The sequence below is a fragment of the Ovis aries genome, unplaced genomic scaffold (genome assembly GCF_016772045.2).
Source record: "Ovis aries strain OAR_USU_Benz2616 breed Rambouillet unplaced genomic scaffold, ARS-UI_Ramb_v3.0 scaffold_85, whole genome shotgun sequence".
NCBI lineage: Eukaryota > Metazoa > Chordata > Mammalia > Artiodactyla > Bovidae > Ovis > Ovis aries.
Genome location: NW_024599827.1, coordinates 800,381 through 827,104, shown reverse-complemented (window position 1 = coordinate 827,104; position 26,724 = coordinate 800,381). Strand labels below are relative to the sequence as shown.

Here is a 26,724-nt window from a genome sequence, read left to right as displayed (position 1 = left end):
AGTAGGTTCTTGTTGGTTATCCACTTTAAATACAACAGAATGTACATGTCCATCACAAACACCCTAACTGCCCCCATCCTCATTCCTCATTCCTTGGTACTCAAATAGCTTTCTGCTCTTCCTCCTGCCCCCATCTCACCGTCTGCCTATTTAGTTAATGCTTCATTGTGACCTTCCTGCACGTTTTTGTCCCGAGACTTCCTGCTCTTGCATTAGAAACCACTCCTCTTGACTGGCATGTCATCATCATGCACTTAGCCAATGCTGTAGTCAGATCTCTGTGCCCTTCCTTAACCCACTGCCTCAGTGACCCTCATTCAACCCTGATGGGTGATCACCTCCTTTTAGGTGGTTTTTGTTGGCTTGTTTTTTTAGTTCCCTGACCTGAGCTACTGGGATTTGCTAAAGAAAATAATGTCCCCATCCTGATTAGACATACTTCATATTCATGCTATTTGATTTACCTGTATGTGGATTTTTTTCCCTGTTCCTAAGAATTCCCAAGAAATTCATCATATCAGTTATTTCCTAATCACTGTACTGACTACCAAGTTCTCATGTCTCCATGGATGAACTCACTTTTATTCCACTAAAAATGTCAAGGCTTGTGGCATAGCATAGTGACCTTCTAACTGTCCCCTCTCCTTCACATCACATCCACCTGCTTTGCTCACCATACTGGAAATATATGGTCTTCTTTTTAGGCCTGATCCCTCAGTGATGGAAGGGGTCTGAAGACAAGAAAAATCAAGGCTGACTATGCTGTGATCTTTATTCCATTTCAAGGCTCCATTTTTAGAAATGTGTCCTAATCAGTGCCTTGAGTTTAAGTGAAAACTATCCTCTTTGGAAGAGTGAGTCTTCTTGCTCTTCATTTTGACCCTTTGATGTGCAATGGGGTGAAGACTGGGGGGTGGGGGTGGACGAGATGTTTTGAGCGCTCCCTGGAGGCCAGTGGTGCACCATACAGTCCTTCCAGTTAGAAGCTCCTTCCTGCTTCTCCCCAGACCTTCCCTGCATTTTCCCACCTCCAACTTTTCCTCCCATAAATTCTTCCCTTCACCGTATCTAGTGACTGTCACTCTTCCCATTCTTGAAGGACCAGAACAAATCCTACCTTCCTCTATAATATTTCTCAATTTCTTTAATCTCCGAAAGGTATTATGACATTGTGGTTAAGCCAACTAGAGTCTAATCTCATTTCTTTCAGTATCTCATCATGTAACATTGATACAGACTCAATCTCTGTGAGGCTCATCACAGAGCCTTTTTCATCAATAAAATGGGAATGGTAATTATACCTACCCCATAGAATTGTTCTGAGAATTAATGCCTAGAAAGTGCTTAGAAGCAGTGCCAGGAATGTACTGTAGGCTCAAAAATATTAGTTATTTTTAATGTCATTACACCTTCCTTTAATTCCTGTCATGGCTTTAAGATGGGGTAAAATGTAACGGTAACTAATATTGTATCTTCTGGATCATTAGGATATGAGTTTATATGGGGTAGTTAGGCAATAGCTCTGGACATTTTTTTCATATATAGGCCCCCAAAGCATGTATAATGAGATGTACTCAAAGACATGTTTCTCAAATGTGTCAGGCTTAGATCAGCCTCAGATTGTTATTAAAAGTCTCAGATTGCTATTAAATGTCTACCTGTCTTGGCCGCTAATCAGGCATCTGAAGAAAGTAATGTTTGAGTTTAGTTTTTTTTTTTTTTTTTTTCAGTGATGGCTCCTGGTTTAAGGGTTCCTGAATTTTGGTAAAGAATTCTTATTTTTAATCCAAGTATTGACATCAAAATGGTTGAGGGCAGGGAGGCACCCAGACATGTCCTGTATGATTGAAATGTCGAGAACAAACAAACAAATAAATAAACAAACAAACATGTTGTCAATCAGCCATGTCCAACTCTTTGTGACCCCATGGACTGTAGCCTACCAGGCTCCTCCGTCCATGGGATTTTTCCAGGCAAGAGTACTGGAGTGGATTGCCATTTCCTTCTTCAGGGGATCTTCCCGACCCAGGATCGCACCCAGGTCTCCTGCATTGCAGGCAGACGCTTTACCCTCTAAGCCACCAGGGAAGCCCCAAAATGTCAAGAAAAATATGCCTTATCCCCTTCCCAGATTAAGTTGAATCCTCTCACTTCTCTGCAGCTCCTGGTGGTCCTCCTTGTACCAGCCTGTTCAGCTCTCAGACTCTCATCTTCCCTTCTTCTGCTCTTCCTCTAAGCCTTCTCAGCTTCCAGGAACACCCAGCCCTGCCTGCCTGACAGAGCTGCAGCCCTTGGAAACCCAGCCAGCCATTAGGCTGCCTCACCAGCACCTTTCTTGGGCTGGTTGTTACCTCCTGCAGCATCCAACAGCATACATTTATTTTATCTTTTGCTTGTCATTTGTTTGTTATTCATTCAATAAACAGTAAGAGTTTACTATGTACCAGGCACTATGCAGTGCCCTAAGGACAGAGATGATCTCTCTGCCTGGGCATATATTGTTTTCAGTGTCAGATGGCAGTATTTCATTATCAGTTCTTTCAACAATCATTCTTCAGATGCTGCTGCGTTTTAGATGTTATGATACAAAATGAAAAGAATCCATTGTCTGGTCTCTAAGAACTCATAATCCAGTAGGAGAGAGACATACATAAAGAAGAATAAAGTGCCAGTGATGTCATAATGGGATGTAGAAGTGCTCGATCCCTCTAGGGGATGTGAAGGAGAGCTTCATAAAGGAGGAAGCTTTGAGCGGAATTCTGAAAGATGTGTCCCATCATTAGACCCACATGGGATACAGGACAGTCTGAGAAAAAAGAGAGCAGTGTCGACAGAGGTGAGGGATGTCAAATGGAGTGGGGCATTTCTGGAAACTGCACACAAACCATTACCCTGTGACCTTTTTTTCCCCTTTAATATGCTGTGGGCTGTAGAACAGGGACTTGGGAATGACCAGCATGATGTCTTCATGGCCTCATCCCAGGAGTACTAGTGCCTCTTTCTGAACAGGGAAATGACTTAAGATTGGATATCGTCTTTGAATATCAGGTGCTGGGGCTTAGGGCATGAAAAATAGTCAACCTCCCTTCTCATCCCCTGCCACAAGCAAATATCCCTTTATTTATCAGAGTTCTTATCCTGCCCCTTCCCCAAGAGCTACCAATACCCTCTTGTTTTAGAAGCCTCATGCGCACAAATTTCAAGACTCAGAAGGTTCTACTGCTTTTTCTTTTTAAGAAAGAATTAAAAATGCACTCTTGCTGTGCCCCACTTCCTCCCTTATAACTCCTGCTTGTTTTTGTGTGAATCCCTGATCCCCAGATGAAATGGATAATACTGTGTGTAGACCGCTGCATAACTGTCATGATGCAGACTCCAGGTTGTTCTGTATAAAATGCAAAACAAATGTTTTTATTGACAAAAAAAGGTCAGTAGAATTAGAACAGAGGCTGAAAAATGGGTAATGGTGAAATAATGCTTGAGAAGTGGGCTGGAGAGCATTTTGAAACCCATGCTGAGGAGTTTAGATTTTATTAAAGAAGGAAATGACATAGTCAGATTTTATTTTGTTTTATTTACTTGGACGGCTATATAGATATATTTTTCAATTAATTTTTAATGGAGTATAGTTGTTTTACTATGTTGTGTTAGTTTCAGCGGTACAGAAAAGTGAATCAACCATTCATATACATATATACCCCTCTTTTTAAAATTTCCTTCCCGTTTGGGTCACCACAGAGTATCGACTAGAGTTCCCTGTGCTATACACACTAGGTTCTCATTAGTTATCTATTTTATATAAGGTAGTGTATGCATGTCAATTCCAATCTCCCAATTCATCCCAACCAACCGCTTCCCCCTTGGTGTCTGTACATTTGTTCTCTACCTTTGTGTCTATTTCTGCTTTACAAATAAGTTCACCTGCATCATTTTTCTAGATTCCACATATAAGTGATATTATATGATTTTTGTTTTTCTCTTTCTGGTTTACTTCACTCTGTATGAGTCTCTAGGTCCATCTCCATCTCTGCAAATGGCACAGTTTCATTCCTTTTTATGGCAGAGTAATATTCAACTGTATATATGTACCACATCTCCTTTATTCATTCCTGTGTTGATGGACATTTAAATTGCTTCCATGTCCTGGCTATTGTGAATAGTGGTGTACACATAGACGTATTGGGAAAATATGAATATGCAAGTCTAGTCAAGGGGATGTGACAATATCTAGGTGAGAGAATATAAGGACAGACGTGGTGAGGATGAATTCCAACATTTCAGGTATCCCATCTAAGTATCCGTTGCCTGGCTAGAATTGGAAGCTCAGAGGAGAAGGGTATGTTTGTGTTTAACAAGCAACCCTGGGACCAAGTAGGTGGTGAGGAGGGAGAGGGAGCTGTTGTTTGTTACCTTTGCTGATTTCTGTGGTATAGATTCTCCCATTGTGTGGCTTCCTGCTACCAATGTGACATCACCACCTGCAGAGTTGGGAATGGACACTAACAATCCCATGGACCTGTGAGTCAATGAGAGGAAGGGCCAGCAGACCAGTGGACAGGGAGGAATGGAGGCGACTCCAGTTTCTGCCTTAAAGAATTGCAGGCTGGACTCTGAGGGCCAGGGCTCCAGGGAATAAGACAACTTAGAGGCTCCTTTGCAGCCAAAGCCCATCTGGGAGTAGCAGGAGTCATGTGCTGGTGAGACAAGTGTAAACACCCAGCACAGATGGCTTGGGGCAGAAACCTGGTGTGGCGCCAAGGCTCAGAGTCATGGCAGGGATACAACTGGAATCATGGCAGGACACGAGCATGTAAACAGCCTTGGGAACTGGGCAGGGAAGGCTGGCATAGAGGCCAGAAAGAGGACCTTCAGAAGGAAGAGCTTTTCCTTTTCTAGAAAAGCTGAACGATGTGGTGTTTCTCATGTCCAGTGCATGGGAGAGATGGAGGGATGGCTTGGTGTCCCCACACTGCCCACAGCCCCCCAGTAGGATGCCATGGGTTCCTGTCCACACCATCTCCTCAGACTTATTTGGTTCGGCAGTTTGGGGGCACATACAAATGCAGAAGGAGGCAGTCACCCCAAGCCAGATTCCTACCCAAGAACTGTGTCAGAGGATGCCAGGCTCCAGGCACTGCTCTGAAGGGACTGACAGGAGTCACAGAGGGAAACTGGCCCAAGTCCTAGCAGATCCTGGGTCCCAGAGCACTGCCCAGGCACACCTGGTCACTGAACTGCTCTATACCTGGTGTGAGAAGTGGCTAACCAGGCCTGGTTGGGAATGGATCTGCCTTCCAGCAGATGGGCATGCAGCCAGAGGAAGCAACTGGGCTACTCGTGTGGCTCACCCAGCCATGGGCCAGTCCTTTCCCAAGGCTAAACACCACCTGTCACCTGCAGACTCCCCAGCCTGCTTTTGAAGGCATCATGGCCCCATCTGTTAATACTTAAACCCCAAGCTTAGCTGGGGACATCTGGCTACCAGTTCTAAAGGTACTTAGAACCCATCTCTATGGTAACTAGAACCCATCTTCACACAGGATGCTGTGTGGGATCATACCAGCCTCAGATCATCTCCAGCCTGAACCCTGAGGTAGGCATATGCTTCCTTCCCCGTGTGGGCTTTGACCCCTTCCCAGTAAAAGCAGGAATATTCAAGCTATGGCCTCATCTGTAGCAGCCCTAAGAGAGTCTCTCTCCACCCCTCCCTCAGTTGCACAAGTTCAAAATTCTGACGTTGACCCAGCTTAAACTCTGATTTAAAGAGCAAATTTCAAAACCATCCATGTTCACCATCTGTCTTTCCCATAATCCATCGTGGAGTATGGATTATAGGAAACAATGACCAGACAGGGTGTTAAACTGAATTCTTTTAAATAGTAATAAAAAGATGCCTGTATAGGTATCAGTATATATAAACACATGTATGCAGGTATTATGGCTAGGTATGTGTATACACATATATTACACACCCTGCATTGTGACAATAGGCCACTTTTAAATATTCATAAAAAGCAACCAGCTAATTAAAATTAGTGAGTGTTAGTCACTCAGTTGTGTCCAACTCTTTGTGACCCCATGGACTGTAGCCCGCCAGGGTCTTCTGTCCATGGGATTCTCAGGCAAGAATACTGGAGTGGTTTGCCATTCCCTTCTCCAGGGGATCCTCCTGACCCAGGGATCAAAACCAGGCTTTCTTCATTGCAGGCAGATTCTTTTCCCTCTGAGTTACCCATGCTAATAAAAAAGGAAATAAGCAAGACTAATATAGAGTTATGTCTTGAATTGTACATTTCCGTCATATGCAGGCACAAATTTAGCTCTAAACTTGATAACATAAGCACTGTCTTGGAAAAGGCAACCTGGTCAATGACACAGTTCAGTGTTCATTGGGTAGGAAATGAATTAATTACTGAGAGGAAATACAAGGATTCCTGATGGTAAGACCACAAAGCATCCTCCTGCTTCCTCCTACAGAGGACACTGCATGTTGTAAAGATTTTGGCAGGGTTCTCACAGAAAACACAGTGGCTGTTTCTTATTTTCCCTTCCCTGTTCACCAGTAGCAGCCCATCAAATTATCTTTGAGTTAACCCAGTGAGACAGTCTGGGGTGGTGGTTCTCAGTCTTTGCTCTACATTTGAGTCTCCTGGGGAGGTTTTACAAATTTTGATGCCCAGGCTTCTGTTCCCCATAAGTCAGAATATCTGGAGAGTGGGACCCAGGGTAGTAAAATTAAAAAATAATAACAATTGGTGCTCCTAATTGACAGCAAAGTTTGAGAACCACTGCCTGTAGTCAGAGTTGATACTGAAACTCTACATACCAGTATGTCTGTGTTATTGTTGTTCAGTTGCTAAGTCCTGTCTGACTCTTTGTGAGCCTATACTATTTGGGAAAGTAGAGAAATACTTCCAGGTGGTTAGTCAATAGCCTTGGCCTGAACCCCAGGACTGTCTCCCAGCTGCTTGGACCCTTTTGCTGGGAGTAGTCCAACACACTGTCGGGAGAGGAGACACTCGGAGCAGCAGTGTTACAACAAGACCTGGTACAGGGCTACAGCTGCCATCTGTTACAATGGATCGAGCCCTTGTGCAGACTGCTATTATGAGTGGCATCTCTGGGACTTCCCTGGTGGTCTAGTGGCAATACCCCATGCTCCCAATGCAGGGGGCCTGGGTTCCATCCCTGGTCAGGGCACTAGATCCCACATACCACAACTGAAGATCCCACATACATCAACTAAGACCCAGTGCAGCCAAATAAATAAATGTTTAGTTGCCAAATCGTGTCTGACTCTTTGCAACCCAATGGACTGTAGCCCACCAGGCTCCTCTGTTCATGGGATTTCCCAGGCAAGAATACTGAAGTGGGTTGCCATATCCTTCTCCAGGGGATCTTTCCAACCCAAGGATCTCCTGCAAGGATCAACCCATGTCTCCTGCATTGCACGCAGATTCTTTACCGCTAGAGCCATCAGCGAAGCCCAGTGTTTGCAAGTGAATGTGTTAGTACCTTACTCATGTCCGATTCTTTGTGACCAAGGGGCTTGCTGAAAAAAAAAAAAAAAGATGGCATTTCTGCCTATAATAACAGGTGAACCACAAATTTAGCGGGAATTCTCCTCCTGCTTTTGACCACTATTGAACAGCAGTAAGTTTAAAATTCTGTGTTGCCAACCTAAAAATAAATCTCTATGCCTTAACTGACTGAGGGGATCTTGATGTCCTCTGTGAAGAATCTCTATCCCAACAGTAAACATGTACACACGACAGGCCATCTGGCTCCACTTCAAGCTGATCCGAGGGGAGGGAGAGTTCACTGGCAGAACCTTGGACAAGGGGCCTGGCCTAGAAATGGCATCTCAGTGGAATTTGCTTGCAGACTTATTACGCCTGTCCCTGATTTAGAACACACTCTACTGTGGAAGTTATGCATCTACCCTGGTTGTTTTTCTGAACCTACTGCCATCCCCACACCCAAGCAGGCAGCAGCCAGACCCTAACGGGATCATGAACCACCCAAGAGAAATCAAGAGTTATTCCAACAAGCGCAATCTGGGTAGTGTCCAGGGCCTGAGAAGTCCGTCCTAGGTGGACTTCCCTCTGGTGATCTAACGATTAAGACTCCACACTTCAATTGCAGGGGGTGCAGGTTCGATCCCTGGCCAGGGAACTAAGATCCCACATGCTGTGCAGCAAGGCCAAAAAGTTTCAGAGACAAAAACAGAAATGGAGTCTCAATCTAGTTCTCCCAGCATACCCCTACCAGTGTTACAGCCGTAACCATTGGAAGAACCATAACTGGGGTCCTCTGAGGCTCTTAGGCCCCTGTCTCATGACCTTCATTCCACAGTGTCATTGATGTGAGTCCAGTCTCTCTTCTGTTACTCCCTGGTGCTTCCTGCCCTCTAGCCCATGTACCTACCTACATCTTCAAAGAGGAATCAGATTCCCACCCACATCACATCCCCCTACCTACTTACTTCAGTATCACCCCAGGATGCATTGAGACCTTCCTTCCTGTAAGTGAGAGGCAGTGCAGGGGTGGGGGTGGGGCAACAGCGCAGGGGGAGTGGGGGAGGGAGGAGAGCTGCTTCTCTTGGGGGATGGGATCTGGCGAGCATCCTCTCTGGCCTCCACCCATTACCTGTGGCTGGTGCCCAGGACAAGGAAGAGTCAGCCCACCTGTGATCCCTCGCTGCTTGCCCCATTGATGCTGGCTGGACCCGCCTTTGTCAGCTGACAGTAATGTCTGAGATCTCATACATCCCACTACTGTGCCCTTGATAAAAATGCTCTGACTTCTCACATTCCTCCAGTGAAGGTGTTAATATCACCTGCATGTTATAGGTGAGAAAACTGAGGCTCAGAGCGAGTAGATCACTTATTCAGATGGTAGTGCTGAGATTCACTCTGACCATTCAGCTGGCTTCTAAGTGCCAGTTTGAGCTTTTCTTCTTCTTCCATCACTGGCTTCTTCAGGCCCGCATGCTAGTTTCACTGGCCTGCTTGGGTGATCTGCTGTGGTTCTCAGCTGCATCCTCCTTTTCAGATCCTTTGAATACATTCACTCACCTCCCCATGCTCACTGCCTCCTTCAGATTTTGGGTACCCTGGGCTGAGCCATATTAGATCCTCAAGAGCCTCCGAGATGGTGGAGGCCCCGCACATCAGACGTCCCCTTATTGATGGAAACATTTAACCATTTAACCTCATGCCTCCCCAAACCAAAAGCTCCTTTATAAAATAATTGACATGATTTCATGCAATTCATTCTTTGCTGCTAAAGTGAAATTTGTCCCCATTTATGGATATGTGTATATATATATGCATACATATATATCATAAATAACTATATATCTCATTTTTTTTTAAGTTCTCAAATGTTTTAGAAGAGAAAAGAATTTGCTGATTTCTGTCAGCCTTGGAAGAGTATGGACAAATGTCATTATAAAGATATTTGTGTTTTGCTTTCTTTGTTTTTCCAACAGAAATGAAACCAGAGATGAAGGCCAGAGTCAGGGAGCAGGGTCCTCAGATCCTCGGTGTCCAGAGAGTCTACATCCAGACAAGGGAAGAGAAACGCATTAACCTGACCATCGGGAGCAGAGCATACCTGCTTCCCAACACATCTGTGATTATTAAGTGCCCAGTGCGACGATTCCAGAAATCTCGGATACAGTGGGAGAAGGACGGCCGTTGTCTGCAGAACTCCAAGCGACTTGGCTTCACAAAGTCAGGCTCACTGAAGATTCACAGCCTTGCGGCCCTTGACATTGGTGAGTACCGGTGCATCGCAGGCCCCGCACAGGAGACTGTGGTGCTTAAGCTCATTGGCACCGACAACCGGCTCATTGCACCCCCAGCCCTTGGAGGGCACACCAGGGAATATCCTGGGATGGACAACAATGAGGCCAATAATTTGGGAGCCACATGGCATAAGATGAGGCTGATGTGGAACAACAAAAACGAGCTTTATCTGCACAATGGCCAAATTAACAATCAGTCTCTCTTGAGAGCTCTGTTGGGCCACTGCAGCCCTTCTGCAGGAAACGCCAACTCCTGGGAGTTTGAAAACAAGCAGTTTGAAGCAGCAGTTAAACAGGGAGCCTATAGCATGGAGACCGCCCAGTTTGATGAGTTGATCAGGAACATGAGCCAGCTCATGGAAACGGGGGAGATCAGCGATGATCTGGCATCCCAGGTGATATATCAGCTGGTGGCCGAGTTAACCAAGACGCAGCCTGCACATGCACACTGGAGGGGCATCCCTGGAGAGGCTCCTCCCATGGCTCAGCTAAGGGGGGAGACTGGAAGTGTGCCCCAAAGCTCGAACTCCAAAAACTCAGGCAAGCTGACATTCAAGCCAAAGGGACCTGTCCTCTTGAGGCAGAGCCAACCCACCTTGATTTCCTTTAATAAAACAGTAAATTCAAGGATTGGAAATACAGTCTACATTACAAGAAGGACGGAGGTCATCAACATACTGTGTGAGCTTGTCACCCGCAGTGAGGCCACCTATACGTGGACCAAGGATGGAGCACTGTTACAACCCTCAGAAAAGTAAGTACAATCAGAGTACAGTGTTTTCTCTGAGATGCCTTCTAAATGGATCTTCCAGCTTTCCTTGAAATATTGTCAAATTCCTTCTCCTAAGAATGTGCTTCCAACAGGATCCTTTGGAAAAGAAACTCCAAAATGTTAGGGCATGACATTAACATATGCACTGGAATTCTAAAAATGAAATTGTACCATCACAGTCACGACCATGAAGGTGTAGTACAAAACTGGATACCATAAGATTAAATGTAAGCATCTACAGACTCTCTCTTTTCAGGTCACTTAATACTTAAAAATAAAATCAGGGACTTCCCTGATGGTCCAGTGGTTCAGACTCTGTGCTTCTAACACAGGGGGGCATAGGTTTGATCCCTGGACGGGGAACTTAATCCCACATGCTGCATGGTGCAGCCAAAAAATTAAAAAAAATTATCCCTCCAAAAAAGTGAAATCAATCAAGCCATTGAAAAAACATACTTGCAGTTCTCTTAGAATGTGCAGGAACTGCAAGAATCTTCTATATCTGGGAGATGTGGTGTCTCGTTTGAACTCACACCAGCCCCATGAGTCTGGCAGGGCAGGAGTTGATACTTTCTCAATGAGATCACTGAGGAATAGACTCTCATGACTAATTCATGGCCAATCAGAACCAGGGACCACGTCTTCTGGACCCCGCCAGGGAGGTTAGAGGGTCACACAAATAATAGCTTTGGTAGAAAGATTACCTGAAGTCATTTTCTAATATTAGGCAATGATTTATGTCACAAAATCCAAAAGTAAGATGATAAGGATCAAAGTTTTTTGAGACGTTTGAAACAGTATTCAGTCACCTTATTTATTGTAATAGCTATCCATGTCAGTGCAAAAATGTCACATTTCATTCATTTTACATAAAATAACAGAATAACAGAACCATTCACTCATTTTGTGTTCTCTACTGTCTCCAAATCTTGTTGTTAACACACACACAGGGTTGTAGACATCTTGCTTTCTTTCAATTTGCATTCAACAGCTCCTTATCCACCTCCAGGGATTGTTAAGAGACATAGATGTTAAATTGTTTTGCAATCCATAAGGTACTTGAAAAATGCAAGTTTTATTTTTATCATCCTTTTTTTTCTACATCACCTAATGTGTGAAACATTAAAAGAAATCTAGGTAAAATTCAATTTTTATAATAAATCATTGGACTGTCTTAGAATGGAAAGATAGAACAAGTCTAATTTTTAATTTTTTTGCCTAGAACTCTGAACATTAAGAGTATAATGTAGTTTTTGAACTGGAATAAACCTTCCAGATCAACTAACTTAGCAGTGCTCAAATCTTTTGGTTTTAGGACTCCTTCAAACTTAAAAAAAATGATGAGAAGCCAAAGAACTTTTGTTAATTTGAATTAACTTTATGTTAATATATTAATATATCTCATGATGTTTATGCTGTTAGAAATTAAAACCATGAAACATTTTAAATAGCTGTTTGTTAATCAATTTAGAATAGTAGTAAGCCCAATTCATGTTCATGTAAATAACATAATTTTTGAAAAGCAGTATTTTAAAGATTAATGATAATGGCATTGTTCTACATCTCTGCAAATCTCTTTAATGTTTGGCTTAATAAAACATAGCTGGGTTTTCTCCTCAATACTCTACATTCAGTCTGTTGCCATATGTTGTTTTAATTGAAGTTTATGGAGAAAATTGGGCTTCATACATATATAGATAAGTTAATTGGGAGGATAAGGAATACATTCATAATCTTTTAAGGTAATTATGGCTATTCTTCTTTAACGCTACATTAAAAATAGACAAGCAGTAGTTTCTTAAAGGTTAGGTGGAATGTGGAATCTAAAACCATGGTAAAGAGATTTTGGTAGTCTGTTAAAATGAAATCTGCTGCTTTATCTTGTTCTTTGAATGGATCTTTTAACTAGACTAGATTTTATAACATCATACATTGGTCATTTGGAAAATGTTGGCTGACTGAGTTATACACATCTTCCAAATGTTAACACATTCCACTATACAAAACCAAAAATACATGTATTCTTTAATATTACTATCCCAACTTTTCAGAAAAGTCTTTGAGCTTTGGGAAGCAGTCAGACTCACAGTGAGCATGACTGATTTTCTCAAATTCTAATTGTCACGTGAAAGCTTGAATTTTATCATCGGCAACAATTACTGTCAGTTGTTTTCCTTGCATTGGCCAGCTCATTTTTGTTCATTAAAAAAATATATTTTCCAAATACCTAAATCCAAATACCCTGGCTTATCTGTCAGTCATTATTTCAAGTAAAGTAGTATGCCATGAAAAAGGAGCTAGTTGAGCTAGCAATTCAAACAGTCACACCCACAGACTTTGGCAGACAGCAGAGATATGGTGTGTGTTTCCTGTTTTGTTGTACAGAATGTTACAAAACTTACACTCAGGGGTAGAGATTTAGTGAAATAATAAGTTCTACTGCTTCATTAAGGACATTCTTATGGGAAATTGGCATTTTGTTTTTACTGCAAGTGTGTGGTAGCCAGAATACAGTGCCTACTGGTACACTTTGCTGCCACAGCTTTTATTCCATTCTGGTGCCAAGTTTTATCCACAACTGCTTTTACTATCAGTGCAAATGTCAACACTCACAGTGAGAAAGGCAAATAATAGTATAGTATCAATATTTACTATTATGAAAATAGTTTTGACCTCACGGATCCCTGAGATCCAAGGACCACCCTTTCAGGATTGCTCAACAATTTCCCTTTAGAAATTATAAGGAACATGAGCGAAGCCCAAACTGAGGAACATTCTATTTATTATCAGTAGTCCTCAAAACTGTTCAAAGTCATCAAAAAAAGGGAGGGGGTGGGGGAAGACAGAAAAATTGCCACAGACCAGAAGAGACTACAGAGACACAATGTCTAAATACAATATGATGTCCTGAATGGGAGGTTGTGCAGCAGGATAACAACATTAGTGGAAAAACTAATGAAATCTACATAAAGACTGAAGTTTCGTTAACAACAGTGATGGACCGATGCTGGTGCCTTAGTTTTGATGAAAGTATCACATGCTGAAGATGTTCACATCAGGGAAAACCAAGAAAGAAGGAGATAAGAACCCTCTGTACTGTCTTCGTTGCTTTTCTGTAATGCCAACATCATTCCAAAATAAAGTTTATTTAGAAAAAAAAAGAAAGAAAGAAACTATAAGAAAACAGAGGCTGAGAAAATTGATCAGCTGATTTGTGGCCATAAAGTACTAGAGGGATATGGTAGAAGACCGTGGTTAGTTCAAGTCAGTGTTTGTTGAACTGAGTTGTTTTGTGATTATCTGACTTGCTCAAGTGGAATTTGCATTAGTTTCTGTGGCTGAGGCTCCTGAAGATCCCATAAAGATTCTGCCATCCTAACTCAGACCTGTTTCTGCATACTTTAAGGACCAGCCATTTGACACTGAAGCAGTCCTACTTGGCTAGTAAGAGTTTTTGTTTTTAATATTTTAAGGGAATTTTTAAAAGATCTATTTTTATTTCCATTTTTTCTCTAATATACCTAATTAATTTTTTCAACTTATGTTTAAATTTCTTTATGCAAGAAAAGTTCTCCAGTTTAAATACATTTTTCTGACTCTCACAAATCTTTTCAACTGAAGTCATGCAGAAATGGAATGATGTTTCCAAGTGCCCCTCTCCAATAGGAGGCAACAGTGTAGGCGTGGAGTGTGTTTGGATGCCAGCTGAGTAAGAGATCACAGCTAGGAAGCAAAGGCTGTGGGTGGATTCCCTAGGGGTGACGTCTGTGAAGAGATTAACTTCATTATCACTTCAAGTAAAGAATAAGATTTTGTGGTGGAGGTCAAGATCAGATTCCTTAAAGGACTCTACCTTCTGGTTCTCCAGCCCAGGGACTGGTCCAGCCTGGATCCTGGGTGACATCACCTGGCAAGAAGGTTCATGTGTGCTCAGCTATTCCTTGGTGACTTCTTGCTGTACTGTAAAACTGAGACCCTAAAACAAAGGAATCCTTTGGGAATTGCTAAATCATACAAACATACATATGAAATAATTTAAAAAAAGATTTTCATGTATAAACATTTGTCACATAGAGTTGTTAGTTTTACTTTTTTTCTTAATCAACTGTTTCTTAACAGCGATTTAACAGTGAGAGCCTAGCCCTGGTCATAGCTACCTCTGCCTTATTCCTGTTTTTGTTCTGGGCAATTCAGCTGTTTTGCTTTCTTCCCACCTTTGTATACTTCATTTGTGGGTTGCACGGGAGCTTGCATTCTCTAGTACATTCATTCTCTACCATTACTCTGTTCTACTCTAGTCATTCATACACTGAGTCATTAAATGCTTTTGAAAACTGCTATATAAAAGGTACTGTGCTAGGCATTGAAAATGCACAGCTGTGAATAAGATCTTGTCCCTACTTTTGAAAAGATCACAATCTCATGAGAATGAAAAGATATTTCATCAAATAAATATATGAACCAAACCAGAAGGAGCCCGGAGGGGGAAGAAGATAACTCTAGGAGTATTGGAGAAAGGTTTACAAGGGAAATTACATTTGCTCCGGGACTCAGTGGGTAAGTCAGTGTTGCCAGAAGTGGGGAAGGGCATTCCAAATAGAGTGAACAACATACGCAAAAGCTCAGGGTGATGAAAGACCATGGAATGTTCTGGAAACTGTTAGAGGTTCTTTATAGCTACAGCAGAGGGTAAGCAAGCAATGTAAAGTGACAGGAAATGAAGTGGCCCAGTTCAGTTCATGAAGAAACATAAGAGTATTTAGCAGTTGGTCAAAACAGTCAGTCATGCTTAAAATCTTACATGCTAGACTTCAGCATTAGGCAAACCAAGAACTTCCAGATGTCCAAGCTGGGTTTAGAAAAGGAAGAGGAACTAGAGATAAAATTGCCAACATTCACTGGATTATAGAGAAGACAAGGGAATTTCAGAAAAACATCTATCTCTGTTTCATCGACTACGATAAAGCCTTTGACTGTGTAGATTTTGACAAACTGTGGAAAACTCTTAGAGAGATGGGAATACCAGACCATCTTCCCTGTCTCCTGAGAAACCTGTATGAGGGTCAAGAAGCAACAGTTAAAACCCTGTATGGAACAACTGATTGGTTCAAGATCAAGAAAGGAGTACGACAGCACTGTCTGCTGTCACCCTGTTTGTTTAACCTATACACCAATCACATCTTGAGAAATGCTAGGCTGGAGCAGTTATAAGCCAGAAGGTGGGAGTCTGACTGCTTCCCAAAGCTCAAAGACTTTTCTGAAAAGTTGGGATAGTAATATTAAAGAATGCGTGTATTTTTGGTATTGTATAATGGAATGTGTTAACATTTGGAAGATGTGTATAACTCAGTCAGCCAACATATCTGTCCCAGATATGAGGATGATACCACTCTAATGGCAGAAAGTGAAGAGGAACTAAAGAGCCTCTTAATGAGGGTGAAGGAGAAGAATGAAAGAGCTGGCTTTAGACTAGATAGTAAAAAAAACTAAGATCATGGCTTCTGGCCCCATTACTGCCTGGCAAATAGAAAGGAAAAGGTGGAAGTAGTGACAGATTTCCTCTTCTCGGGCTCCAAAATCACTGCGGATGGTGACTGCAGCCATGAAATCAGAAGACGATTGCTTTTTGGCAGGAAAGTGATGACAGACCTAGACAGTGTGTTGAAAAGCAGAGACATTGTTACTCTGCTGACAAAGGTCTGTATAGTCAAGGCTTTGGTCTTCCTTGTGGTCACATATGGTTGTGAAAGCTGGACTGTAAAGAAGGCAGAACACCAAAGAATTTATGCCTTTGAACTGTGGTGCTGGAGAAGACTTCTGAAAGTCCCTTGAATAGCAAAGAGATCAAACCAGTCAATCTTAAGGGATATCAACCTGAATATTCACTGGAAGGACTGATGCTGGAAAAGATGGAGGGCACAAGGAGAAGAAGGCATTAGAGGATGAGATGGCTGGACGGGATCACCAATGCAATGAACATGAACTTGGGCAATCTCTGGGAGATGGTGAGGGACAGGGAGGCCTGGCATGCTGCAGTCCATGGGGTCACAAAGAGTTGGACATGACTGGGCACTGAACAATAACAACAACAGAACCGTCCATATTGCTAAGATCTGTAAAGTGGGAAGAAGGCAGGTAAAAAAATAGTATATGGACTGCTGATCCAGATAATCTATTAGCAACTTCAAATCAATAAGAAAAAATTAAAGTAAAACAAGTATTCTTTCCCATCCCCTGAATCAGTATCTCACCTGTGAGGATACTCTTGACCAGCTTTGATTTTCTAAGTGGTATTTACATGCAGGTGTTTGTGAATATCAATAATTGAGAAACCATAAGAGGTTCACACAGTGTAGCCCTGATTCTTAACAGCATGCTCAAAACCCAATATAATGCAGCAGTAGCTTTGTTACTTCCACTGAGCTTTTCATACCATGAGAAAATAACCATTTCCAAGGAGCAGTAACTAAAGGTCCACTCACTTCCAGCGTGAAAATCTGAACTGAAAAATTCACATCTGTAGTCTGTTAGGCTCAGGGCAGAAAATGAGGGCTTAACCTCCAGCAAACTAATACTTACTAGTTTGTCTTTTTTTAAACGTGGTAAATTAAGCATTGAGTCCATCCGGAAGAGTCTGTTCGCATGCAGAGTGAGATAGGAAGTCTGGATCTCTGAGCATAGTCCACCTCTACCATCTCAATGAGTTTCAGCCAAGAAGAGTGACTTTTCCACACTCCAATTTATATGTTGCTGTTTAGTCGCTAAGTTGTATCTGACTCTGTGCGACCCCATAGACTGTATAGCCTGCCACGTTCGTCTATCTATGAGGTTTCCCAGGCAAGAATACTGGGGTGGGTTGCCATGCCCTCCTCCAGCTCCAGTGTACACGCTGCTGCTGCTAAGTCACTTCAGTCGTGTCCGACTCTGTGTGACGCCATAAACTGCAGCCCACCAGGCTCTCCCGTCCCTGGGATTCTCCAGGCAAGAGTACTGGAGTGGGGTGCCATTGCCCTCTCCCATAGTGGTCTGCTTATAGGCAGGAAGCTCAACAAGATTATCTTCTGGATCCTTGCCAGCCTAAAGTCAATGTCTTCATTCTCTGTGGGTCGCTGTGGTTCTCAAGTAGTTCAATGTGTCACATGAACACATCCTCTTTCTAACTGTTCTACAGAGTCATTTTGGATGGAATGGGGAAAATGCAGATTCGGAAACCTACAAAGAAAGACCAAGGAATATATGGATGTGCTGTAGCTAATCATCTCGGTTCAGATGTGGAAAGTTCTTCTGTGCTATATGCAGGTAATGCCCATTATGCAGCCTGGAGTGTTTTGGTGTGGTCTGGTTTTTAACATTAAACTCTGGAGCAGCAGTTTCCATGCTTCACACAGCAGAATCACCGGGGAAGCAGATGTTAAAACACAGATCTCCAGACCCCATTCCCAGGGGTTCTGACACAGCAGGCTTGGAGTGGAGTCTGAGTATGTGCACTTTTTTTGGCCTTGAGGCATGTAGAATCTTTGATCCCAACCTGGGATCCCCTGCACTGGAAGCAAGGAGTCTTAACCACTGGAACACCAGGGAAGTCCCAGAATGTGCCTTTTTAACATGTTCCCAGGTTATGCTGACACTGCTGGCCTAAGGACCACGCTTTGAAAACAGCTGCTCTCGAGTTCACTTTCTAAGAATTGGAAATTAACAAGATGGGGTTTAATTGGAGATGTTAATAGTGCTGACATTTCGTTTTTAAAATGCCACCATCCAACAAAAGAGATAATTATCCTTTAAAGTTTGATGTATACCTCCCAATGGCACTCCTCTGCCCAATCCTTAAAAACACTTTCAGGAAATTGTCATTGTAAATTAGTGTAAATTGTCCCAGGAGGTAGACAAACTCATTTTAATACTAAAGTGTGCTTTTTGATGAAGGAACATTTTTAGCTGGCAAAGTTGTAAGCAATGCTTCCTTGTGGCAGGCTCATGTTCTGGGATCAAATATCAAATAAGAAAGTTACCCTCCAACTCTCTGCTCTGTGGTTTGGTATCTATGGCTCAAATAATTAAGATAAGATAAGGAGAAAGACAATTATCTGGGATTGGAATCCAGCATTTAGACAGCCACGCATTGATGTAGGCAGTCCATCACATATATAACCTGAGGAGGTGGGACCAATTGATTTTCAAAGCTCCTTGGATCTACATGGCTTGGTGCCCCATCCCTCTCCTGGCTGCATTCCCATGGTAGGGCCTTCACACCTTGATTCCTGTGCCTTGATCCTCCTGGATGATTCTCCTCTGTGAACATCTGCTCCTTTCCAGAAAACCTTAGTTTTGAGGTTCTGGATTGTTGGGAGGAACAGAAGTCCCTCTTGCAGCTCCCAGGTTTCCTTGTAAGTCCATCCTAGGATAGCCCAGATTCGTGGGAGAGCTGGTGCAAGGTCCGTAAGGGCCAGAGGACACATGACAACAACAGTCCTTTCTCAGCCCAAAAGTCCCTGTATTTTCAACTCCCAGCATGCCGTTTCAGTGCCCCAGGCACTCCAGGAACAGATGGAACATTTGGTCACCTGAACATGATCATTCCCAAATTCTCTTCTGCAGAAGACATGGTTACCAAACAGCTAAATGTTGTTACTCTTTCACTTGCTATGCATTAGTGATTTTAAAAAAAGTAAAGAAATATGTGAGAACTTCCCTGGTGGCCGATCGGTTAAGAATCTGCCTTCCAATGCAGGGGATGTGGGTTGAATCCCGGTTGGGGAACCCGGATCTCATGGCAGTGGCTCTATGGTAGAGAAATGTGGCCTTCCTTGACCCACACATGCTCCTGAGAGACCCCTGGGCAGCCAGCACCTTTCTGTACCTCATCACCCATCACCCTGTAATTGGTAGACCCCTACATACTCCTGAGAGACCCCTGGGCAACTAGCACCTTTCTCTACCTCATCACCCATCACCTTGTAATGGTAGTGGTGTCTCCCACCAGTCTCTGAGTTGATTGAGGACAAGAATGTTTGTGTTCCAACTTGGTATTTCCATTGTCCAGCCCAGGCACAGAGTATATTTCCTGAATGACTTCATAAATGAATCTGGTAAAAGTACATGGTTCTTAAAATCCAGTAAAGTAAAAGTCTGTGAATGAGTTCCTGATTCTTTATGACCTTGTTTTTATTATTTTTTTCCATGCAAGTTTTGTGCAGGTTTCATTCACATTTTCCTTCCAGAAAGAGAGTCAGATGGTCCCAGGACCTGGTGTGTTTTGGTCCTGCCTTTACTCATCCAAGGATGCACCATAGAGATGTCACTCCTGCCCTGCCATGCCTTTCTCTGAATGAATTTCTGACTTCCTTCTTTTTCAAATGATCAAAGAGGATTTTATCCTCTAATTTATCCCCTAATTTTATCCTTTAATTTATCCCCAGTTTTGGTTATAAAGCCAAAATATCCTCACAGTCTGTACATGGTGGTTACAATGCTTCTTTGTAGATATCTCATCTGTGCATCCGTCCATTGAGCACCTCCAGCCTGTAAGTGTGCAAGTCCCCATGGGGCACCACAGGGGATGTGGACTGAGCCAGGAGTCTGCACCTGCTCTCCAGGAGCTTGGCAGAGCTTACCAAGTGCAGTGCGGTCACTCAGAGCAAAAGCCTGAATCTAACAGTTTCCTGCTCCCTTTGAATTAAGAGGCTCCTGTCATCTTGTCTGTTGGAAGAAACATCACCAGACCAGAGCATGGCCATCTCTCCGTTGTGATTGGCGGCTTCGTGGAGGCACCCCTGCAAGCAAATGTGACCATACAGTGTCCTGTAAAAGGTGAGTGTGGCCATTTCTAGTGGGAGGGCACAGGCCAGCCCAGGGTGGCCAGGAGGCACCAGCTAGCATTTTGGTGGCTCAGACAGTCTTGTGGGCTTAAAAATCTGATTTTTCAGCACTCGGACAGAAGATCTGTCTTGCAAGAGTGAGCATACACCAGCTCATAAGGCTCGTGTATAAAATAGAGTACACTTTACTCATTCTCAGTGAGGGCTAGGAGGACATGAACACGACTTCACTGTAGCCAGCATGTTCATACTGGCCAGACCACAGCTCTCTGTCCCTGTGGCAGATCTGCACAAAAGGCCAACTTCTAGCAGGTGATTGCCTAGAGAGTACAGAGTCAGAGCGAGGAGCTGTGTGGGAAATCATTAGCTGTGTCCTCCAGCTTGACCAAAGCTGTGCTGGAGAAGGCCAGGTCAGCAAGGGGGAATGTCAGGGTCCTCTGGCCTAGTTGGTCTGTCCTGGACTGTCCTTGGCTGAGCGTCACCATTCTATGCCTTGGTGGCTCTTTCTGCTCTGTTTACAACAGCCGATAAATCTTCTTTCTAACTGATTTATCTTTTCTTTAGGAGAAACTACATTTTCATCTGATCTTATCTTAATCTAGGGCCATTCTATCTCTTTTGTTTTTGTTTTGTTTTTAATATAAATTTGTTTATTTTAATTGGAGGTTAATTACTTTACAATATTGTATTGGTTTTGCCATACATCAACATGAATCCACCACAGGTATACACGTGTTCCCCATCCTGAACCCCCCTCCCACCTCCCTCCCCATACCATCCCTCTAGGTTGTCCCAGTGCACCAGCCCCAAGCATCCAGTATCACACATCAAACCTGGACTGGCGATTCATTTCATTTATGATATTATACATGTTTCAATGCCATTCTCCCAAATCATCCCACCCTCTCCGTCTCCTACAGAGTCCAAAATACCGTTCTATACATCTGTGTCTCTTTTGCTGTCTCACATACAGGGTTATCGTTACCATCTTTCTAAATTCCATATATATGCATTAGTATACTGTATTGGTGTTTTTCTTTCTGGCTTACTCCACTCTGTATAATCGGCTCCAGTTTCATCCACCTCATTAGAACTGATTCAAATGTATTCTTTTTAATGGCTGAGTAATACTCCATTGTGTATATGTACCACAGCTTTCTTATCCATTCGTCTGCTGATGGACATCTAGGTTGCTTCCATGTCCTGGCTATTATAAACAGTGCTGTGATGAACGTTGGGGTACACGTGTCTCTTTCAATTCTGGTTTCCTCGGTGTGTATGCCCAGCAGTGGGATTGCTGGGTCATAAGGCAGTTCTATTTCCAGTTTTTTAAGGAATCTCCACACTGTTCTTCATAGTGGCTGTACTAGTTTGCATTCCCACCAACAGTGTAAGAGGGTTCCCTTTTCTCCACACCCTCTCCAGCATTTATTGCTTGTAGACTTTGGGATCGCAGCCATTCTGACTGGTGTGAAATGGTACCTCATTGTGGTTTTGATTTGCTTTTCTCTGGTAATGAGTGATGTTGAGCATCTTTTCATGGGTTTGTTGGCCATCTGTATGTCTTCTTTGGAAAAATGTCTCTTTAGTTCTTTGGCCCATTTTTTGATTGGGTCATTTATTTTTCTGGAATTGAGCTGCAGGAGTTGCTTATATATTTTTGAGATTAGTTGTTTGTCAGTTGTTTCAGTTGCTATTATTTTCTCCCATTCTGAAGGCTGCCTTTTCACCTTGCTTATAGTTTCCTTTTTTGTGCAGAAGCTTTTAAGTTTAATCAGGTCCCATTTGTTTATTTTTGCTTTTATTTTGGGAGGTGGGTCATAGAGGATCCTGCTGTGATTTATGTCGGAGAGTGTTTTGCCTATGTTCTCCTCTAGGAGTTTTATAGTTTCTGGTCTTACATTTAGATCTTTAATCCATTTTGAGTTTATTTTTGTGTGCGGTGTTAGAAAGTGTTCTAGTTTCATTCTTTCACAAGTGGTTGACCATTTTTCCCAGCACCACTTGTTAAAGAGATTTTCTTTAATCCATTATATATTCTTGCCTCCTTTGTCAAAGATAAGGTGTCCATAGGGGCATGAATTTATCTCTGGGCTTTCTATTTTGTTCCATTGATCTGTATTTCTGTATTTGTGCCAATACCATACTGTCTTGATGACTGTGGCTTTGTAGTAGAGCCTAAAGTCAGGCAGGTTGATTCCTCCAGTTCCATTCTTCTTTCTCAAGATTGCTTTGGCTGTTTGAGGTTTTTGTATTTCCATACAAATTGTGAAATTATTTGTTCTAGCTCTGTGAAAAATACCACTGGTAGCTTGATAGGGATTGCATTGAATCTATAGATTGCTTTGGGTAGTATACTCATTTTCACTATATTGATTCTTCTGATCCATGAATATGGTATATTTCTCCATCTATTAGTGTCCTCTTTGATTTCCTTCACCAGTGTTTTATAGTTTTCCATATATCAGTCTTTAGTTTCTTTAGGTAGATATATTCCTAAGTATTTTATTCTTTTCATTGCAATGGTGGATGGAATTGTTTCCTTAATTTCTCTTTCTATTTTCTCATTATTAGTGTATAGGAATGCAAGGGATTTTTGTGTGTTGATATTATATCCTGCAACTTTACTATGTTCATTGATTAGTAATTTTCTGGTGGAGTCTTCAGGGTTTTCTATGTAGAGGATCATGTCATCTGCAAACAGTGGGAGTTTTACTTCTTCTTTTCCAATTTGGATTCCTTTTATTTCTTTTTCTGCTCTGATTGCTGTGGCCAAAACTTCCAAAACTATGTTGAATAGTAGTGGTGAAAGTGGGCACCCTTGTCTTGTTCCTGACTTTAGGGGAAATGTTTTCAATTTTTCACCATTTAGGATAATGTTTGCTATGGGTTTGCCATATATAGCTTATTATGTTGAGGTATGTTCCTTCTGTTCCTGCTTTCTGGAGAGTTTTTATCATACATGGATGTTGAATTTTGTCAGAGGCTTTCTCTGCATCTATTGAGATAATCATATGGCTTTTATTTTTCAATTTGTTAATGTGGTGAATTACATTGACTGATTTGCGGATATTGAAGAATCCTTGCATCCCTGGGATAAAACCCACTTGTTCATGGTGTATGATCTTTTTAATGTGTTGTTGGATTCTGATTGCTAGAATTTTGTTAAGGATTTTTGCATCTATGTTCATCAGTGATATTGGCCTGTAGTTTTCTTGTTTTTGTGGCATCTTTGTCACGTTTTGGTATTAGGGTGATGGTGGCCTCATAGAATGACTTTGGAAGTTTACCTTCCTCATTCTATCTCTTTAAATCACAGATTCTTAAGACTTAACCTGATCCTGTGCATCCCCAAACTGAGATCAATATCATAAACTCCTTAAAATGAAGATCTAGTGTTTTAAGGTGACCTTGCATATGCCTATTATTGACTGTGCATTGATTAAATTCTCTAGAGAGAACTGTGTTTGCCTGGTTTCCACATTCTTTTGGGATACCTGTAGTTGGCAGCCACTTAAGATGAATCTTGCCAAGGCCAGAGAGCCCAGGATAACCCGTGGAGCCCTTACTGCTGGTCCAGATACCACAGAAAAGGTGCATGTGATGGCAGGATTCTAGAGCACAGCCTTGCAGTTCTGAAGCTCTGCCTCCCTGTGATGGTCACTTACCTGTCATGTTTCTGGAACTGCACCTCCAGCTTCACCAGCAGTGGAAATTTGCTTACCTCTGAGGTATTATTTTTCACCCCTTGTAAGTCCCTGCAGTGTTTGAAGTCCCTACCCAGACTTTTGAAAAATCTCTCCAGCCTCCCAACTGACTCCACCCGCAAATATGTGAGTTTTCTGGCAAAACACACCCACCATTATAGGAGGGCCAGCATTCTCTGGCCGCAGCAAGGAGAAAAGCAGAATGGAACTGTGCAGTTTGCCAAGCCACAAATGTCTAAAATTTCTATGGCCCTACACCTGCAGAGGATTCTGCAAAATAAATCTGACTTCTATTAAGAGAAACCTCAACTTTTAACATTATTTCTAAACTTCTTATTTCCCTGTAATAGTTCACAATTAGGCTTGGAGCAGCGGGAGGGATGGGGGTTGGTGGGGGATGAACCTTTGGAAGGAGTGGGATGTGTTATTTGCGGTCATAGGTCAGGGACTGGATTCAGCGGAAACTGTCTTCAGGAGGGAAGCCTGCAGCTAACACCATTAAACTTGTCACGGTTTACTCTCCCGCCAGGCCCCAGCAGTGTGTGGGCCGTCTCTGACCACTCCAGACTCCTGCAGCCTCTTGGACCCTGTACAGTTCTCACTCCCTCGGGGCCTCTTCTGCCTCCTCCCTCCCACCTCCCCCACCCCCGCCTCCACCCCACTTTCAGCTCTTCCTAGGAAGGGGCCCATTTAGTCTGTCTTTACCTGGCAGCCACCCCTATAGACCAGACCCCAGGAACTCATCAGGAGTCCTTTCCTTTTCAAAATAAACACCTCATTTTGAGTTGTGTGCCATTTTAAATAAGCCTGAAGTTAACTTACTGTGTTTTCTTATGGGCAGAAGCCATAACTAACGTAGTTGTTCATGGAAATTCATCTTTTTAAATATAGATGGTGACCCTAGTGTATGACGACAGGTGAGTCACGTGTCTGTCCTACTCGCCTCTCTAAAATGGGAAATAGACTGTATTGGTGGAAGAAGGGACCTTGGCTATCATCTAATTCAGTCTCTGATTTGATAGATGAGGGCATCATAACATTGACAAACTTGAATACTGCTTTCTGAAATTACATTTTATTTCATGTTGCAAATTGTGATTATTCCCGTCAATCTGTGGTATGTATACACTTTTATTTTTCAGTTGCCCTTAAAATGTTTATACTAATTAGAGTGGGTTTATCTATTCATAACTTTTGGACAGATTTATTGGTTCTTTCTTATAGTTTATGTTTTATTTAACCCATGGGGTATAGATATCAATAGTGATTCTCCCTAGTCACACTTGCGTGATTTTCTAATAAATGATAGTAAATAATAGGACCTGAGAATCTGTATTTTTAAGGTTAAAAGCTGTAAGTTGCAAGTGTTATTTGTCTTATTTTTATTTTTTAAATTGATTTTATTGGGGGGTAGTTGCTTTACAGTGTTATGTTAGTTTCCACTGACAGCAAAGTGAATCAGTATACATATGTATATTTTCTCCTCTTTTTTTTGAATTTCCTTCCCATTTAGGTCACCACAGAGCAATGAGTGGGGTTCCCTGAGCTATATAGTAGGTTTTCATTAGTTAGCTATGTCATATAGAGTGAAGTAAGTCAGAAAGAGAAAAACAAGTGTTATATATTATTGCATATAAGTGGAATCTAGAAAAATTGTATCGATTATCTTATTTGCAAAACAGAAATAGAGACACATACATAGAGAACAAATGTATGGACACCAAGTAGGGAAGGGGAGGTGGGATGAATTGGGAGATTGTGATCGTTTTATTCTTTAAAGAAAGAAAAAGAAAGTTTCCTGTAAAAATGAGGGAGGTTGGAGTTTAAACTGCACCCTTTCTGCCACCTTCTGGTAAGAAAGGGAAGCTCATCTGAGGACAATGGCCAATAAATATCAATAGCTACATATTTTTTCATCTGTTAATGCTTAGTAAGAACATTATTTATCCTATAATTTTCTGTGATGTCTGTGTTGGGTTGCTTGTTATTCTTATCCCTTAAACTCATTAGCAGTGCGGCTGATCTGAGCCTCTGCTCTAAACTGTTCTCGTGTGTTGGGCTCCTCTTCAGTCTCTAAGAAACTCTATTGGTCCACAGATTTAGAATGGGGTTAAGCTAGGAAGATGCTTTGGAAAACAGTTTGGCAGTTTCCCCAAAAGTTAAGCATATGACCCAACACTTCCACTCCTAAGTATATACCCAAGACAAATGAAAACACATGTTCACACAAAAACTCATACCCAAATGCTCATAGCAACTTTCTTTTTATTTCTTTTTTTTATTTTTTAAATTTTTTTCTTATTTTATTTTATTTTAACTTTATTTTACTTTACAATACTGTATTGGTTTTGCCATACATTGACATGAATCCACCACGGGTGTACATGCGTTCCCAAAGATGAACCCCCCTCCCACCTCCCTCCCTATAACATCTCTCTGGGTCATCCCCGTGCACCAGCCCCAAGCATGCTGTATCCTGCATTGGACATAGACTGGCGATTTGATTCTTACATGATAGTATACATGTTTCAATGCCACTCTCCCAAATCATCCCACCCTCTCCCTCTCCCTTTGAGTCCAAAAGTCCACTATACACATCTGTGTCTCTTTTGCTGT

General features: G+C 42.2%; 1 protein-coding gene across 4 annotated transcripts in view; it reads left to right on the top strand.

Moving 5' to 3' along the window:
- Window positions 1–26,724, top strand: part of ADAMTSL3 (ADAMTS like 3) — a 381,800-nt gene that overhangs the window by 294,952 nt on the left and 60,124 nt on the right. For 2 of the 4 annotated variants that reach the window (XM_042242633.1, XM_060408762.1), the window contains exons 21-24: window positions 9,494–9,781; window positions 10,430–10,565; window positions 17,755–17,882; window positions 20,265–20,393. In XM_042242633.1, the coding sequence (XP_042098567.1) occupies window positions 9,494–9,781; window positions 10,430–10,565; window positions 17,755–17,882; window positions 20,265–20,393 (681 nt within the window). Of the gene's footprint in view, window positions 1–9,493; window positions 10,566–17,754; window positions 17,883–20,264; window positions 20,394–26,724 lie in introns of all 4 variants that reach the window. The other 2 variants (XM_027957113.2, XM_027957114.2) reach the window with 1 other exon arrangement.